This window comes from Petaurus breviceps, unplaced genomic scaffold (genome assembly GCF_028583685.1).
Source record: "Petaurus breviceps papuanus isolate PSGF00001 unplaced genomic scaffold, PetGlider_PUasm1.0 351605, whole genome shotgun sequence".
Taxonomy (NCBI): Eukaryota; Metazoa; Chordata; class Mammalia; order Diprotodontia; family Petauridae; genus Petaurus; species Petaurus breviceps.
In genome coordinates, this window is record NW_027186284.1 from 5,576 (window position 1) to 8,622 (window position 3,047).

General features: G+C 52.6%; 1 protein-coding gene across 1 annotated transcript in view; it reads right to left on the reverse strand.

Annotated features, from left to right (window-relative positions):
* Positions 1 to 162: 162 nt before the first annotated feature.
* SPATC1L (spermatogenesis and centriole associated 1 like) overlaps positions 163 to 3,047 on the reverse strand; it is a 7,371-nt gene continuing 4,486 nt past the window's right edge. Inside the window, exons 3-4 of the mRNA XM_069097164.1 lie at positions 1,415 to 1,566; positions 163 to 512 (exon numbers count right to left, since the gene is read on the reverse strand). Coding sequence (XP_068953265.1) covers positions 186 to 512; positions 1,415 to 1,566 — 479 coding nt within the window. The 3' untranslated portion in view covers positions 163 to 185. The remainder of the gene's footprint in view (positions 513 to 1,414; positions 1,567 to 3,047) is intronic.

Consider the following 3,047-nt stretch of genomic DNA (forward strand, 5'->3'; position numbering starts at 1 on the left):
CCACCCCGCCGGACCTCTCTGTCCCCATCCTCCCCCACCCCCACTCCCACCCCCGCCCCCAGACTAAAAGGAGCAAGGACCCGAAGCGCTGGGCGCTGGCACTCTTAACTCAAGCACTTGTATTGTAAAAAAATTTAGTATCTGAGTATTGGGTTTTCCATCGGCGATGGGAGCCGGCGGGCCCATCACCAGGCAAAGAGAGGCTTGCTGTCTTCCTTGGAGAGCTCGCACAGACAGTTGAGGAGCAGCAGGGAGTCCCCGAGGAACTTGGGCGGCACAATGTCGATCACCAGCTTGCGCAGAGCCGCGGGGTTGTTGTGCAGGGGGTTGGAGCGCAGGTCGGGCCTTTGCTTGAGAATCCCGTAGGTGTTGATCAAAAACTCGCTGAACACCGGGTGCACGTCCCTGTTGTAGCCCAGCTTTTCCAGGCGCGTGGTGAGCGTCAGGTAGCGGTGCGTGAGGTCTCGCAGCTTCTTCTCGTCCACCGAGCCGTCCAAGGATTTTATGGAAGTCTGCGACGGGAAGAACAGAATGAGGGTGGAGGGGGCGGAGGGGAGGCCCCGGGCCGGGGTCACCAGCGGAGGGGCGAGCCCCGCCCACCCATCACTTCAAGGTCTGCCGCGTTTAGCCTGGCCTGGTCCGTAGACCCCATAAGGAGACCCTCTTAGGAGCTGCGGCTCATGGGTCCAATGAAAAGAAGGAAAACTGAAGGAGGGAGAGAAAGGGAAGGTAGTGGGGGGTCTAAGAGCCACAGCTCTGTGGCCCCGGGGAGCCATGCCAACCCAGAGACCAACAAATGCCAACCAGCTGGCAATCCCCAGATGACTTGGTAGCTGTTTTTTGACAGCTTGTTTTATGGTTAGGGCAGTTAGGTGGCACCATAGTGCCCCCGACCTGCAGTCAGGAAGACCTGAGTTCAAATCCAACCTCAGACTAGCTGTGTGACCCTGAGCAAGTCACTTCACCCTTTTGCCTCAATTTCCTCTTCTGTAAGATGAGCTAAAGAGGAAATAGCAAACTCCTCCAGTATCTTTGCCAAGAAACCCCAAAATGGCGTCAGAATCAGAAATGAGTGAATGAGAACAATCCCCAAAACATGTCTCATTCCACCACATGGGGACCTCCTTCCTCCACGCCCAGCCAGGCTGGTTGTCAGACATCCAGGCCATCATGAGGCTCAGAGCTGAAGAGGAAGATGGAGGCACCTTGTTTGGGGTGACCATCCTCTCTCCCACCACAGTGAGTCCTTTCTAATCTTTAATTCCTACACAAAGGCTGAGAACCAGCTCACCTTCCGGGAGGCTGCAGGGGCCCCAGGGTGGAAATGGGGCCAAAGTCAAGGATCGTGGGCCCAGCCTCCCTGTCTGTCCCCAGCAGGCAGCCACTGAAAACAGGCAGAGGGAGGGGCCTGTACCTGTTTGATCTTCTCAGGGATATTGGACACAGTGAAGCCATAAAGCCTGGTCACTCCTGGGAAGACATAGGCCAGGATCCGTCTGTCTAGCTGGAAGGCGATCTCCCCCACGATCCTCCCATCCTTCTCAGCACTGGTGAAGCTCTGTATTTCTGTGGGAGAGCAGAGAGGGGAGAAGAGAAAAGGAAGGTAAGAGACAGGTGATCCCTGTGGGCAGTTTGGCCCCTTATAGGAAGACAGACCAGGCTTTCTCTCTTTGCGCTCATGTTAGTTAGTTAAGAAATTGCCTAAATATTCGAATGTGTCACAAATCTATGGCCAAGACGCTAAGAATAAATGGGCCTTTTATGCTTATCTTGCTTGTTGATAAATAGGGACTCTGGTTTCACTGTTGTAAAAACTTCCTCCAATCATGTAGGTTGACACCATTTCTCCAAATTCTTTTCTGCTGCAGAGCTGCCCAGAGCAGAGACAGGTTAGGTGGCCTGTCCAGGGCCACACAGTCAGGATATGAACCCAAGGCTTCATGTCTCAGAGGCCAGCTTCCATAATCACACATGATGCTGCAAGTGCTCACTTCCTATTCTGTAGACAAATGGACCCAGGTGCTCCTGGGAAAATCGCACACAGTGGCCCTCACTGATGATGCGCCAGAAGGGCAGAAGGAGGTTGTTCCATCACTTCTCTCCCCTTCCCCTTTCATTCACCAGGGGCCTGAAGTGGGGCCATTACAAACATGAGATCCCTGACACACAGCCATCCTGGCCGAGGAAGGAACCCCACAGCATCTTCTGGGAAACCCCTGAACCCTGGGGCAGCCACCTTGTTATCCAGGAATTCTTCTCGACATTCAGCCTCCGCTGGCCCCTTGGGGTCTCCATGCATCATCATTCTTACTTCTGACTTCCAAGGCCATGACTCTGAACCCTCTCCCACAAAATAGCAGCTGCCTGTACCTGCCAATTCAGGTGTTCTCTTCTCCAGGCTTAATCTCCCCACTTCCTTCAATTGTCCCTCAAATGATACGATCTTGAGGGCCTATGATCACAACAGCCCAGAAGCCTGTGATGAGATGATAAAGGACAGAGACTCTTTAGGGGGGGGGGGGGCGGCAGGGAGAAGAGAAAGGGAAGGAGGGAGTGAGTGAGAGGTAGAGGGAGGTCCACAGATACATGGATAAATAAATAGATACACATATAGATACATAAGGAAAGAGAGACAGAGTGGGAGAGAAGGGGAGAGTGGGGAAAGAGGCAATAGTTACATAAATAGATATATAGATACATAAGTAGATAAATAAACATGGGGAAGGGGGGGAAGAGAGGGAAAGAAAAAAAGGAGAGTGAGAGAAGGGAGAGGGAGGAGGAGAGAGAAAATAAGAGGAAAGGGGGAGGAAAGAGAGGAGAGAAGAGAGAGAAAAGAGAGGGAGCGGAGAGATGTAGGGAAAGAGAAAGAAGTGAGAAAGAGAGTGAGAGAAAGGAGAGGGAGGAGGAGAGAAAATGAGAGGAAAGGGGGAGGAAAGAGAGGAGAGAAAGAAATAAGAGAGAGAAAAGAGAGGGAGAGGAGAGATGTAGGGAAAGAGAAGGAAGAGAGAGAGAGAGAGAGAGAGAGAGAGAGAGAGAGAGAGAGAGAG